Below are 15,627 nucleotides of genomic sequence, written 5' to 3' on the forward strand. Positions count from 1 at the left end.
GGTTAAAACTCCACGTTTTGTGTTGAAATACTCAAATTACATTGATTGTTGTTTTTCTTATTTTTAGAAAGATTATTTTAGGAAGTAATGTTATAATTGAAGACCAGGAGAAAAAATTTCAAGTTTTTTTAATGTGTATAAGTTCTACATGTGGGTAAGAGGGGAAAAAAAAAGGTCATAAAATAAGATATGGTGTGTTGTGTAAACTAAAGAAAAGCAAAGAGCTCAAAGCTCTAGTAGAAAAAATAGATAGAAGGAAGTTAGTGGAGTCTGGTTCTGTTATGTTAGGTAAAAAGGTCTTGTAAACATTGTTTTAGTCTCCTTTCACTTGAATGTGAAAATGAAGTGCATATGTAATTGTTGAAGTGAATTTGGTTCTTTTCCAGGACTTGTATTCTAAGGTCTGCTGAATCTGGCCAATCGTATTCTAAGGTCCATGATAAAGCTACACCGGAAGTGAGCTCTTACGTACGGCTTTACCTTTTCATCAATTCCCAATGGGGTGTGTGTGTGAATAGTTATTCTCAATTATAGCATGAAATCATCATACTGTACTTCTTTCTCTTGGAAAAACTAAACTAATGATTTAAATATATTAGCAATATAAATGATGAGAGACCCCCTATATGTATTTCTTCTCTCTTTCTTCTATTCCTATATGTATATTTGTTTTAAATATTGGAATGTTGCTATGGAAAAATGCAAAAAATCATGTGGTTAGATGGCATTATAACATAAATAAGAATTTCTACTTGATTTGCTGTAGCTAAAAGTTTTTAGCTAGTTTTTGAACATTATATGTTCTGTCCACACTTCAAAAAGAAAAAAGAAAAAAGAAAAAAGAAGGGAAGTGAGAATGCCGTCTCCTTTTTATTTTTCATTTTTTATTTTTTTTTCTTGTCGAGTTTGGTGACATAGAATATGATTTGGAACTTTTATGGGTTGGTGGAATTTGGTGGATGATAAATTTTATCCCATTTGTTTGATAAATGAGGTTTCTTGGAGCTAAGGTATCCTGAAATGTTGCTACCTGTTGCTTGGCTACCTAACTTCTAGTTTCTGAGGTCTTCATTTTAGTATTCCATGATTGTTCCATAAGATGTAAGTGAAAATTGTATGACATAATGTTACTCCATTTATGTGATATGAAATTAAATCTCAAAGAATCTAGTAGAATTTTCTGAGGTCTTCATTGGCTTTGAGCTTTGGGCCTTTCTTCTTGGAATGTTATATGACACGTTTTCAATCCTAGCCATGCTTGTAAAGAAGATTAAAATAAAATGCATGCAGTGATAATTTGTTAGATCAAATAAGATTGCCAAAATACAAAACTGATCAACTTTATAGTATTATGAATATGTTTAAGGTTACCTATTTACTTTGTTGCTTGAGTAAAAATCTGACCTCTGCTAATTAATATGCAGACGTGCTGTCCTGGAACAAAAGCACCTGATTTAGAAGAAGATGATAAATTCTATGAGGACTTCAATATGAATGAAGTTGACTTGAATATTGAGAACTATGAAGAAATATTTGGTGTAGCTCTTAATGATCCAGAACAACTGTTCGGTAACGATGGAATTGGTATCTTATTAGGAGTGAAGGACATGTCCGATGCTGATTTGAACCATCGAGGCACATATGCAGCTGAGGTACTCTTGCTTTCTCTTATGTTGCCTAATCTTATCCTTATTATTCTCATCAACTGTTTGTTGTTTTAGTCCTTCATCTCTTCATCTCTTTTTGCTTTACAATGTGTCACAGTCAATGCATAGTTCTAACATCTTTGTCCCATTGAGTTGTGAGAAATGGAACTTTGTTCATAAATATTGCTTTCTTTCCTATCTACCAAATTTTGGTCAAATGGAATGTTCTTGGTGGATATGGTTTCTTTTGGTATATGCATGAGCTTTGTGCCCCCTAGTGATCAAATGGAATGTTCTTGGTGGATATGGTTTCTTTTGGTATATGCATGAGCTTTGTGCCCCCTAGTGACTACCTATGGGACTCGAACCCATGACCTCCAGTCCATCAGGCTACCACCCTTGGGTGATAATGAAACTTGTCACTCAGTTCCAATATTTGATTGGTAAGTGCAACTTAGGTTTCCTGCACTTGAATTATAGTAGTGTTTGTATGAGTAAACCTTCCTTCGGAACCTCTATGGAAAAGCCCCCACCATAGCTTACTGTTACTTCTCGCAATTCTTGATGTTCAAATTATGCCTTTGGCACTCCAATTACAGCTCCTTTCCTCCAAGATGTGAGTTCATGGAAATTCATGAGCTTGGGAAGCTAAAGTGGAGTTCTAGTGGGGCTATCATATTTATAAACCAAGAGAATTTGTTAACAGTGCAAATATTTTGGAAAGTAAAAGATTTCTGGAATTAGGATGCAAAGTACAATGGGCAATAATATTTAATATTGTTGGCCATGCATCTTGATTCTTTTTTTATTTGTGAGTGTGCGTTTGTTTTCAAAAAGTGCCCTGTGGTTTTCCAATTATCATTGGAGTGGAGTAGCTAATGATTTCTTTGCATAAACACTTGAATGATTTTGCATGGATGGCACGAGGAAGCATTGAATTTCTGGCATGATTATTGCTTGCCAAACTGACATAAACACCTCTCATCTCCTTTCAACACCTGTCAATCACGTTCTAGCAAACATTTCATACTTGCATGTATGTTATCAAATATTTCTGCTGGAGTGACTGAATAAACGCTTATGCTTTCTCTCATTGAAGTTTTACTGAAACCCCTTGTTATTTGTGATCGTGAGTTTACATCTGATTTAAAATGCACTTATCATCAAATGTTGCTTGTTTTCCCCAGGGGTCATCAATTGGACTAGTTAAGTCAATGCAGCCGGCTATCAGCAATCCGGCATCTGCTGATTCCGTGATAATCTCTAAAACTGATCCAAACCTTTGCTTTGCAACGCATGCCCTAGCGTGGAGCGTAGTGTTGTAGATCATCAAGATTGGTGCTTCTCTAATGGTTCTCATGGGAGAGCCGCCTCCATTGTGTCCTGAAAGTTTATTCCCTTGAACTAGTAGGAGCAGCGCTGGTATGCATTACATGGAAAAGAAGAAGACACCCAAGTAAGAGTAGAGCAGTTTTTTTTTTTTTTTTTTTTTTTTTTTTTTTTTTTTTTTTTTTTTTTACACGTCATTTAGGTTAAAAAAAAGAGAAAAGAATATTGTGTGGACCTAGGAAGCATGGATGTGTATTTAATTCACTTTCAATTCTTTTTGATTGTTTAGTTCTTTTGTTTAATGGAAAGTATATTTTGAGGGTTGTGATAGTTCCGAGGAAAGAAAAACAAGAAAGTGTAGAAGAAGTGTTAATGCATGAATGTTGAGATTTTATTAAGGGAAGAAATGGAAAATAATGCATGAATGTTGAGATTTTTGCAAATATGTCTTTATGTTTATTGTATATAATATTTGAATGTATATATAGATATACATGCCTTTTTTTTTTCGACGGTAAGAAGATGGTCGCTAATACATTGTAGGCATTTTTTCAACTCTTTTGTGACGGCAAAATATCAGTCGCTATAAGTAGGTTAGGCAGTCGCAAATAGTTTGCGACTGTTGTTTTGCGGTCGCAAAAAGTATTTGCCACCCCCACATTCGCGACCCTCATTTGCTGTCGCATGGGCAGTCGCAAAAAGTTTTTGGCGACTATTTTTTTATTATTTGCGACAGCTTGTAGCGGTCGCAAAAAGTACTTTTTTTTAGTAGTGTGTGTGACACTTTAATAGTTAAAAAGTTTAATTATGGGTTGGACTTATGTCTTGTTGAGATCTCAGCATGAGAGACAAATATACTTTTGAAATAGTTCATCCAATTTTTTTGAGACAAATATAATAAAATGAAAAAGGTTAAAACTATCATAGTAACTTAAATATTTTTATTGATGATATATATTGAAAATTCTACAAAATGAACGATTCAAATAAACGAAACGAGACCTTTAGTAGACTTTACAGGTCCCTTAAGTTCTCTTATAATATCTCAACATGATAGAAACTCAACCCTTTAATTATATACTATTATAGTTAAGGAAAGTAAACTGATACTACATTATAGTTTATTACAATTTAAGGAGGTAAAATAATAGACAAAGTGGGGAAAATTTTACAATATAAATAATGTAAGGAATCAATTGTGATAATTCTTTAATTTAAATACAGGTTGTACTTTGTTTCTTTATGGTGTTAAAAACAATAGAAAAAATTCAAACCACTAGATTTGGCCTTAAAAAATAAAAAATAATAATAAAAAAAGCTTCTATAATGATTCGGCCTTGGAAGGTTATAAATTTATAAAATGAATTCTAATACTTAGAATTAATAGTTTTGTGATAAATTAATGAATTTGCCTTGCCATAAACTACTTAAAAAATTATGGGTAAATTATGTAAATTGTCACTGTAATTTATACGATGTGTTAATTCGGTAAATATTATTTTAATTTGCTTGATTTTGTCCTTTAACTTAACAGATTGTGTCATATTAATCCAATAAATAATGATCATTAAGTTTGGTGGACGAAAAGTCGTCACGTGCTCAAACAATATATCAATTTAGTCCTTATAGTTTACACAATGTGTCAATTTAGTCCCTACTGTTTTAATTTGCTTAATTTTGAGAGAGATCAAATGGGCATATCGTGTAAACTACAAGGACTAAATTAATACATCGTTTGAGTTTTCGTCGACCAAATCTAACGGCTGTTATATATTTGGCCAATATGACATAGTCTGTTAAATTAATGGGCAAAATTGAGCAAAATAAAACAATAGGGACCAAATTGACACATCGTGTAAATTAGAGGGACCATTAACATAATTTATCCAAAAATTATTTATTAGCTCTAGTGTATGCATGCCATTCCAACAATAAAAGAACCAAAAAAATGAGATCCTCTATCCATTTATATGCATTTTGTATTTGATTATGTAACTAATTTATGTTTTAATGCACAAAAATGCTACAAACTTCCAAAAACCACAACTCTCATAACCCTCATTCAGGAAAGAAAAAAAAAAACAAAAACACATGATTGGTCCACATCATTTTGGGGGGTCATGGGGTCCCCAACTTTAGGGGTTCCAAGCATTTTTATTTAATGCAATGGTAAATTATAAATGCATCTCTTAAAATTTGCTTAAAATACAAATTATTCTTTATAGTTTGAAAAACTACAAATTCCACTTGTCAAACTTTTTTATCGAACGTAATTAACTGAAAAATGAAATTTCTAACTACTCTACACAATGATAAAATTGTTTGAATTATTACCTAAAATAAATTTCTGATATCATTAAAAACTGTTAATCACAGACAAGACACATATTTGTCTATGAATTATTTCTGTGCACTTAACTTTTTTTCATCCAAAAAATAGTACCTCTTCAAGTTCCACGACTTTGAAAATATATAAATTATTTTGATGGGCCTCTTGCTTCAAAATGAAAAATTAATAAATAAATAAAAGCTTAACCCTGATCCTTTGAATGAAAACTATGTCACAGTAAATGGTAAAGAAGAGCACAAACTATCTTGTAGAAAAGCAATTGTTTTTTGGTATCATATATAATTCTTTGATTTGTTTATTCGTGTCTCTCTATAGAGGTCATTTTATCATCCGATAACATTGCTAAACAGAAATATTCATGTTTTTTATTCGAAGCCATTTTATCACCCACTTCCAACGAGCCCTTAGGTTTGATCACCAGATTAGCCTGAGTTCCTTTGAAATGAAAAGTGATAGTAGGAAGGTTATTAAACCCTTCGGGCTTGTGTCGCTGGAAGCAGAGTTCCTAGCTTGATGAATTTCAATGGTACCTTTTCAAGTTCTTAGAACTAGAGAAATGCTTTTGCAATTCATTTAACAAAACCTCATAAGCAGGCTTAGCGACGCGTGAATTTCCGAATCGAAAGTCTACGATGCACCCACTAGTATTGCCATTGTCTCTCAATGCAAATACCATTGTGCTTATATTGAGTCTCCTCTCATCGAGGCTAATCCCTTGCAATTCTATGCAGTAAAGCAATTACTCCTTATTGAAGCGTTGCAATGATGTGATTCCTAAAAGGGCCAAATATACTAACAGTCGTCTCTGTAATTTAGTGCTTGTATTATTTTTATATTTGACTTTTTAATTTTGATACGTTTGATCATAAATTTTAAATCTTATTCAAAATAAAGACAATTAAATATGTTTCCTTTGTAAATGGTCCATTTTAAGAGCAAAAGTGTTATACAACTTATTTTGTATTGGTTAACTTATATGTTGTTTGAAAAGTAATAACATTTTTTTTAATGAATAATATTGGAAGTTCATTGGTTATAAAGTTATGTTTGGCTTAGTTTTCAAAATCCATTTTTAGAAAAAATTTCTAAGAAATTAAAAATTAAATTGGTGAAAAAAAAAATTAAAAACACGTCATTTTATATAATTTTATCTTCTGGGATGGTAGAAATAATTTTTATTGATATTTATTTTCGTTAAATTAGTTTTCATTTTTTCAAAAGTGAAACATGGCGACAATTTAGACGCCATTACTAAAATCAATCCATTAAATCAAAAAATTCAAAATTAAAAGCATTTCATATATTAAACATATTACTTACACATTAAAAGCTAATAATCATTCATTACGTGATAACCATCAAAAAATATCTATTAACAACAAATGCAACCATCTATTACATCATAATCATCCAAAAATATCAATAAAAACAAATATCTATTACACGATCATCATCCAAACACATACTAAAATTTAATTTGGTAAAAAAAATAAATAAAATTGTAAAAGATTTATCATTTTTATATACTTTTTATCTTTGGTGGATAGAAATAATTTTTTAAAATTCAAAAATAAATTTTTAACATTTATTTTTGTCAAATTAGTTTATATTTTTTCAAATTGATAACTTTGCCTTTGAAATGGAGTAACAATGTGTTCAATTGTACTTTTTTGGTTCGAAATTCAAAATTTATAATCAAATGTATTATAATTAAAAAATAAAAAATTAAAATGATACATGTCTCTAACTATAGAGACTGCTAGTGTTATTCGCGCTCCCTTAAATTGGCCGCTTGGTATATATGCGCCAAATCTTAAATAACTTCTAGGCCTAAAAGAGATTGTCATGAGATTAACCACTAGAAGACAATATGAGAATTTTCCATCGCTTTGAGAACCAATATTATCTACAAAGCTATCAGGACCCCATCCAAGATCCATTATTCCGGCTATTTTGTTGTTCTTGAAATCGCCATACTACATGTTATTCATTCCGCAACCAAAAGTTACATTATGTTAGGACGCTGAATTTTTTGTGACAATTTCACTTTTAAATTAATTAATAAGTGAAATTGTACAAGTAGTTTATGTAAATGAAATCTCGCTAAATATAGCAGCTTCACTGATTTTACTTAGAAATTTCACTGGTATCAAGGATGGTTGGAAGAGTTGACTGAGACAAAATGTACAAAATAAACATCAACAGTCAAATCTTTGTCAACCAACAACATATAGACCAACAAATAGAAAATAAAATAAAATAAAGAGTGAGAAACGAATTAAAATTTAGCAACATCTATATCTAAACTAGTGAGATGCGTCACATGGAGAGGTAGAATTGGTACTTGACAAATAGATGATGATAATGATTATTTCAAGTATATAAAGCACATCTCGAGGAGACAGAGAGATTATAGCGGTGGCAGTTTGAGGTGAAATGAACATAGGTGATAAGATCTATTAGAGAGAGAGAGAGACATTGAAAAACTCTCATACAAACATGTAGAAGAATATGTCTTTAATTTTCCTATTTTTTATTAAGATATATAATTAAGTTTGTTAAAAGGATGAAAAATAAGATTTTTACTAAATAATCATGTTAACTTAATGAATGTTTAAGAACTATAGCGTGACTATAAGACTTTGAGATTTTACACCATATATACTAGTGAATTTGAGGCTTAGAATGATAATTTTAAGTAAATCCTTCTACGTTTTTTTAATATTAATGTGAATTTTTTTATTTACTTTTAATTTTCTCATATTTTGAAATACAAAATTCCTAATTAAATCTTTATATTCAAATATAGCTAATACATAATATATATAATTTCAAATTATAATATTACTAATCCACTTTATTTTTCTTGTAATATAGTTGATTTGTTCGTTTGTCAAACTTTCACATTTCTTTTTTTTTTTTTAGGGTAAATTATACTAACCTCAAGATTTGGAGAAATTATATTTTTGACATAATTACACATACTTCATTTTTAATAAAATTAAAGAGAGCCACTAATGTAGATGGTACGAAAACACAACGATACACAGTGTAAAATGTATATTTTAATATAAAAAAAATGACAATATTATTTTTTTCATTCATACGACATAAAAAAAAAAAAAAACCCAAGTGTTATAATAATTAAAACTTTAAGAAAGCCGAATCTAATTATACCAAACTTGTGGACTTAATATATTTTCTCTAAGATATCAGAGGATGTTAGTGTAGTTTACACTTTATAAACCATGAAAATTGTCCAGATTCATGAATGAAGAATTGTTGTATTGTGTGTTACACCTAGAATTAATCTCTTAACAATGGGAGGAAGATACCCTCTAATCCAAAATCTAGATTGCATGGGGGCTATTTGGGTCTGTAGGGCTCATTAGGGTCTCATGTCGATAATTCGTACTGTTCATTTTATTAGACACTCCATATATTTCATCCACACAAAAATTAGGTCGATGGGGCTATTTGGGTTCGTAGGGCTCATTACAAGCTCCATTTCAATGGTCTGAATTGTTCATTTTGTCAAACACTTCGTATATTTTATTTACAAAAAAATTAAGTCGATTTGATAATTGTAACTTATTCAATTTATTATTTTTTTCATAAAAAAATATTTGATTTATTTTTTAAAATCATAATTGTAATCCATTTTTTTAGTGAAAAACACGTTAAATTAAATAAGTTACAATTATTGAATCGACTTAATTTTTTGTGTAAATAAAAAAAAACGATATGTCCAACAAAATAAATCATTCAAATCATTAAAATAGAATCATAATAGATCTTACGAATCCGAACAGCCCCAATATGAACGGGAGGGATCATCCTCCTAACAAAAAGTCGATTATCTTTGTTTGGGATGTGGGTTGGTTTTTGACATTTTGATTTTTTGGTTATTTTAGCCTAGGACTAAAAATTCTCATTTGAGATAGAGTTTTTGACTTTTTTTTTACTTTTGTGAAAGAAAAAAATAAAATGATTATGGTTTGGATGTGACATTTTACCTTATTAAACTAAAAAAATTATTTTATCTTTTTTGTAACTATTTTAATCAAAAAAAACCGTTTAACTTATACCAACGAGTGCTCAAAAAACGTGTTTGATTTTCCTTTGTTATCTTAGGTGGCGAGAAAAGTATCAAATCTTTTATTTTGATTGTCAAAATAAGTTTTTGTTTTTAGGGAATGGAGGGCACTGTTGAGTTTGTAGGGGTTTATTATAGGTCTCTTTTTGATAATTCGAACCGTTGAATGTGTAGAACTCATTGAGTACTATATGCCTGTAAAAATTCACATTGATCGGTTATCGATAACTATGTGATCAATAAAGATTTTTGTGAGTTTATTTTTCACCATCGATTTTTTTTATACAAAGCTGATTTGATCACATACCTATCGATATCCGTTCAATGTGATTTTTTATAGACATATAATACTCGATAGGTTCTATACATTGAACGATTCGAATTATTAAAATAAATCCATGGTGACTGTCAATTTTTCGTACTCCGTTATTTTGTTGTTTTATTTTGTTTATTTATTTGTTAAAGTGACAATTGTAAATGCAAGAAAAAAACGCAAACAATCAAGCAAAGTCTAACTCTACAAATGGACCAATAATATATAGGGAAATTCTAATCTAATATATAAATCAACGACAAGTACAGGAACAAAACTCTCTTATTTCTCTCTGTAAACATATATAATGTAAAATAAATAAAGAATATATATGCATGTATAATGTATTTATTTATGTGTATCCATGAATAAATCAACGAATCGGGAAATTTAGTGCTTGATGAGCGCGACCAAAGACAAAGCCAGAGACGAGCACACGACGGCTGCAGAGATGGGCAACGAGAATGCAGATCCGGCGTCCATGCCAGGGGCTGATGCTGGAGCCATCCCGGAGTCTTGTGCCGAAGCAGTAGCAGAGAAGAGAGCGACGACGAAGAAGACTGCCAAAGCCTTGAATGAGCTCATGTTCGCCACTGCAAATTGTATATAAATAGAGAGAGAAAGCTGGTTTTTCTAGAGAGAGAAAAACTTGAGAGGAGAGGACGGTTTGAGACAGCTGCAAGAGTGAAGGAGTACTGAGTTTGGAGGAATGGGGTGGTGTGTAGGCAAGTATATATATGGCATAGGTTGGTTTACCGACTTTAGTCTCTTCTCTTTAAAAACCTCTCACAATTTAATATGATCGAACAAATATTAATTTTTCACTGATTATAGATTCAATTATATGAGTATAAAATGTGAATCTCTAATATTATTATAACAGAAAATGTGTTGGCTAAATTACATGGCCCAATAATGTAACACTGTATGAAACTGTTTAAGTGAATTCTCTTATTTGTTTATTTTTTAATTATCAATTAATTATTTGATTGACATATTATTAGATTTAGAAAATGAATCTACAAAATAGATTTATATATTATTTCCATTACCTTTTGTCCCTTTTGTTTTATTATTTTATCACTTTATCTTTTGAATGGAGTATTTTCATTATTTTTTTTTAAGCTAATTTTTGTCTAAAATTATATAGAAAACAAGTGTACGAATATAGGGAATAGGGGACACAATTTGATCATTTAACTATTTGTAAATAAAAAAAAAATTAAAAATTTTTTATCATTTAACTATTTCTATTGTGACACTACTGTGTATGTCTGCCACTTTAATAGTTAAAGAGTTTAACTATGGGTTGAATTTCTATCGTATTGAGGTCTCAATGTGAAAGACCTTGAGGGATTTATAAGATCCACCGTGAGTCTTGTTTCAATGATCCAATTTGTAACGCCTTCAATGTATATTATTCATAAAAAAAAATTAATTTAATTCAATAATCGTAATTTTTTCATTTTATAGTATTTGCCTCCGAAAAAATGGATGATAAATATATTTTTGAAATAGACCATCCTTTTTTTTTAGAGACAAATGCAATAAAATGAAAAATGTAACGATTATCAAATTAATCTAAATGTTTTTTATTGATGATATACATTGAGAATTTTACAAAATGAATGGTTCAGATAATTAAAACGAGACCCGTAATAGGCCTACGGATTTCTCAAATTTTTTCAAGAGATTTCAACATGATAAAAACTCAACCCTTTAAAATTAATAGTTCTGTGATAAATTAATGAATTTACCTTGCCATAAACTATTTAAAAAAAAGTATTCATTAAATCTAGTGTATGTATGCCATTCCAACAATAAAAGAATAAAAAAAATAGGGCAAATTACAGACACCCCCTCAAGATTTGGTGAAAATACAGATTTTCCCTTGAGATTTGAGAAATTACAAATTGCCCCATAATGGTCAAATTTGCATAACAAATTAGAGGGGAATCTGTAAGAAAATAAAAATCTCAGGGGGCAATTTGTTATGAAAATATAAACTTCAGGGGGCGAGATGTAATTCTTCAAACCTCAGGGAAAAATTTGTATTTTCACCAAATCTCGAAGGGGTGTTTGTAATTTGCCCAAAAAAATAAGATCCTCTATCCGTTTATATGCATTTTATATTTAATTCGGTAACTAATTTATGAGTTAATGTAATGGTAAATTATGAATACATTTTTTTAAATTTGCTTAAAATACAAATTATTTCCTATAGTTTGAAAAATTATAAATATCTAGATTTGTCAAACTTTTTTATTGAACATAATTAACTGAAAAAATGAAATTTCTAACTACTCTTTTATAATGATAAAATTATCTGAATTATTAATTAAAATAAAATTTTGGTATCATTAAAAACTGTTAATTAACTTGATGATTTATTAATAAAATGGGTAATTTTTTATGAAATTAAAAATTTCAAGAGATAGAATGTAATTTTTAAAATTACAAGCAAATCATTTTTTGATCAGCCAAAAAAAAAAACTCTTTATTGATGATAACAAACAAATATTACATCTTGGTATACATCAACAAAGAGGGAAGACAAGAGCAAAAAGTATCATTACAAATTATAAGTAAATCATATTTTAAATAAATCTCAAAAAGTGCATTGATAATTTACCCTTAATGCAAATATAGTCTTCTCTGTGGCTCCAGGTTTAGTTGTTTTATACTTTGCTTTTGTAGCATAATAGATTACAAACAATGCCAAAGTTAATTGGTATATTATTTTAAAAATTTTATTTGTATGCCATTATTTTAAGCAAAACATATCCAACAATGACGAGGTTTAGTAGCACTTGCAATGTATGTTCTCTAGATATCGATCAACTTATTTTACATTAAAATTAAATGGGGATATATAAATCTCTCCACATTTTTATTTTTTAAGTATTTTTATGTCTGAACATAGAGTAATTAAAAATTTTTTTTGTTATAAACACATAAATGATTCACAGAATTAATCACAGACAAAACACATGTTTGTCGTTAATTCTGTAAATTATTTTTGTACACTTAACTTTTCTCATCCAAGAAATAGAGAAGAGTTCCACAACTTTGAAAACATATAAGTAATTTTGATGGCCTCTTGCTTCAAAATGAAAAATAAAAAAATAAATAAAAGATTAACCCTGATCCTTTGATTGGTTGGTGGTTGTTATGGAGGATTGCCTTGTTGGAGTGTGTATCATATACCTTAACTATGAGAATTGAGTTATTTGATTATGATTTATTGATGTGTTAGTTATGATTTGATTATGGTTTCAAATAGTATTAGTTATGATTCATTGTAATATTGGTTATGATTTAAAATGTTTTTGGTTATACCTTATGTGACCTTTTTTTTATATTTATTTTTCATTTTTTTAAGTTATGACTAGAAAAATGGTTAGTTATGACAATTGTTGTAATCAACACTACAAATATCACAAATTGCATATAATATACACCTCTAAAAAAGTGTGTATAATAGTAGGACCCTTCATATATTCATACATATTTATATAATTATTTATTTCTTATATTTATTTAAGTTACATCTAAGATTATTTTCAATTATTATGTCACAACATTTTTCTTAAAAGAAGTTTATTTATATATACATATACATATAGATATAATAAATAACTCAATTAAAATTTTTGAAATGTTTAAAAAAAAAAAAAAGAATTTATCCCATTTGGAAGAGTTATAGTTCTTTTCTAGGGGTTTTATTTATTTATCAAAAATGATTTGAACCCCCAGTTTTTCAAACCCCCAGTGACCCCCAGTGTTTTCTTATTGGCTGGAATTTTTTTTTTTTTTTTTTTTTTTCTATCTGCCAATCACAGAGCCCCATGTGGAGTGGGGGTGCTGGGGGTCACCCCCCACTGGGGGTCCCCAGCACGGTTGTTTATTTATTTAACTCCCTAAAAAACCTGTACTTGTTTAAAGACAATTAAAATATGCTTGTAAATTTAACGACACTGATTTTTGTTCTAGACAACTAACATTAGTATAGTTTTTCTATTCCACCACCCACTACAAGAATTTACACTTTGGCAACTAAATTTTTAGTCGCCAAAAGTCATTTTTTAGTTGCCAAAAGTCTTTAGTTACTAAATATTTTGGTAGCAAGAGTAGTCGCTGAGGCATTGTCGGGAAGATAATTGGCGACTAAAATTATTTTAGTCACCAAAAGTAGTGCAATGCCGACTATTTTTTCGTCGCCGAAAGTATTGGAAAAAAATTAAATATAACCTTTTTGGTCACTAAAAATATTTGTCGCGAAAAACCTTGCTTATATTTAGCTACTAAAGATTTAGTCGCCAATTTTTTTTTTGATATCTCCTATTATTTTTTTAGCTACTAAATATATTATTCGCCTAAAGTGTGATTGTGTTTTAGCTAAAGTGTCACAGTTTTTGCTACTAAAATTGTAGTCAGCAAAAGTGTTTTTCTTGTTCATCATTTTTTTTTTGGCTACAAAATATTTTAGTCCCCAAATGTTAGATTGTTTTTGGCTACTAACATTTTAGTCGCCTAAAGTCTGATTTTCATTTTGCCTACCAATTTTTTAGTTGCTAAAAGTCTGACATTTTTAGTTACTAAGCTTTTAGTAGCCAAATAGTTTGTGTTTTGCCTACTAAACATTTAGTCGGCTAAAGTCTCACATTTTTCGCTACTAAACTTATAATCAACAAATGTTTTGTTTTTTGGCTACAAAATATTTTAGTCGCCAAATACCTAATTATCTTTTAAGTTTTAGTCGCCTAATGTCTGCTTTTTGTTGGCACTAAGCTTTGTAGTCGCCATAATTATTTTCCGAAATTTGTTATTAAGTTTTAACTATTAACATTTTAGTCACTGAAATATGTACTTCCTATTTGAGTACGAATTGTTTAGTCGCCAAAAAAATGATCTTATGTCTTATTAGAAAATTGTAATTTATCCACAACCTGTCTATATTCCTTGCAACATGTAGTATGTATATAAACAAAACAATACATATTTTATTAATCATTCCACAAAGTAAAATTATAAATCATTCCACAATTCATATTACTTCCAACCATCCAAAAATGAATAACTTTAAATGTATATATTCCATACAAACCAACTATTGTCCAAACTAAAATTATAATTCCATACAAAAATCTAACCCTCCATATACAAAAAATATATTTAGTACCATGTGATATGGCCATTTGGCGTGGTACAAATTACAATCGTAAATTGTACCACGTGTAGACACCCCATTTTTGACCGACCTTAAGACTCAGATGTCACCAATTGAGCGCTCGGTGAGGTTGCATATTGTGCTCGTTCAGAAGTTTCAGAGTCTCGGCTGCGAGCCTTGCCTCTGGACTTCCGGACTCTTTCATACCTTGCCTCGGTTTGCGAACCAGGCTCGATTTTCTCTGTTTCTCTTCCCGAAGGGAGGGAGAGGTCTCGTAGATCATCTCTCAGTGGCTGTAGGCTACGTTTCGTGGTCAAAGGCCATTTTGCCCGTTTGGAGTCCGGTTTTCGGTTTTTCAGAGCCGTTGGCCGTGTGCCTCGGTTCGGGACTGCTTAACCACCTCCGTTTGCTCCGGCTTTTGGCATGCATCTTATTTACTCCCTTTTGAGGGACACTGTGGTTCGAGAGACCAACTTTGTGGTCGGACACCACTTCCGGTGCCTAACAGCCCACTTTCGGGGCCCCGAACTGCGCGTTTCGGCCCCCGAACCTTCACTTTGCATCGGTTTTGGTTCGTTTTTGGCAGGGACCTCTGTTTCATTCCTAGGAAGGTCATAGAAGGATGGGAGGCCAGTAATTATTCTGTCAGCGCACTTTATCCCTTCATCGCCCTCCGTCGCCCGTTTTTTTCTCACTTTAAAGCCAATATTGACCATCCTTGGG

The 15,627-nt window shown here is 30.5% G+C and overlaps 1 protein-coding gene across 1 annotated transcript; it reads left to right on the plus strand.

Moving 5' to 3' along the window:
* Window positions 1-1,351: 1,351 nt before the first annotated feature.
* Window positions 1,352-2,971, plus strand: LOC145819196 (zinc finger protein CONSTANS-LIKE 9-like). The gene is made up of 2 exons (XM_082913155.1): window positions 1,352-1,652; window positions 2,834-2,971. Exons 1-2 carry the CDS (start codon window positions 1,419-1,421, stop codon window positions 2,969-2,971), a joined length of 372 nt encoding a protein of 123 aa, XP_082769281.1. The 5' UTR covers window positions 1,352-1,418.
* Window positions 2,972-15,627: the final 12,656 nt, after the last annotated feature.

This window comes from Camellia sinensis, chromosome 2 (genome assembly GCF_055761805.1).
Source record: "Camellia sinensis isolate YWXY chromosome 2, ASM5576180v1, whole genome shotgun sequence".
NCBI lineage: Eukaryota > Viridiplantae > Streptophyta > Magnoliopsida > Ericales > Theaceae > Camellia > Camellia sinensis.